Source organism: Merops nubicus, unplaced genomic scaffold (genome assembly GCF_000691845.1).
Source record: "Merops nubicus isolate BGI_N331 unplaced genomic scaffold, ASM69184v1 scaffold18715, whole genome shotgun sequence".
Classification (NCBI taxonomy): domain Eukaryota; kingdom Metazoa; phylum Chordata; class Aves; order Coraciiformes; family Meropidae; genus Merops; species Merops nubicus.
Genome location: NW_008610482.1, coordinates 79,374 through 79,708, shown reverse-complemented (window position 1 = coordinate 79,708; position 335 = coordinate 79,374). Strand labels below are relative to the sequence as shown.

The window sequence follows — 335 nt, the reverse complement described above, 5'->3', positions numbered from 1 at the left end:
GGGCCCTGTTCGCGGGGTCAGCTCGGGGCGCCGGACCCCGCTCTCGATGGGATAAGCTGTAAAGATGTTTAGCTTTGAAGGGGATTTCAAAACAAGGCCCAAGGTGTCTCTCGGAGGAGCGAGTAGGAAGGTAAGGAACGGCGTCCGTCTGTCTCCGCGTCTGTGTCCGTGTCGGGTTCCCTCGTCTCTCTTCTCCCTGCAGCCTTGTAAGCGGTATTTTTACCGTCGGGCCTTCAAAAATGAGAGCAGCTATGACTAAGGTTTAATAGAGGGGGAAGAAATCCTCCCCTCTTGATGATGTGTTTATCTCTGATCTCCTTGGCTCTGTTTTTTTT

At 52.8% G+C, this 335-nt stretch overlaps 1 protein-coding gene across 1 annotated transcript in view; it reads left to right on the top strand.

The window, feature by feature from the left end:
* Position 1: 1 nt before the first annotated feature.
* UBE3C (ubiquitin protein ligase E3C) overlaps positions 2 to 335 on the top strand; it is a 70,733-nt gene continuing 70,399 nt past the window's right edge. Inside the window, exon 1 of the mRNA XM_008940938.1 lies at positions 2 to 130. Within this exon, the coding sequence (XP_008939186.1) occupies positions 65 to 130 (66 nt within the window). The 5' untranslated portion in view covers positions 2 to 64. The remainder of the gene's footprint in view (positions 131 to 335) is intronic.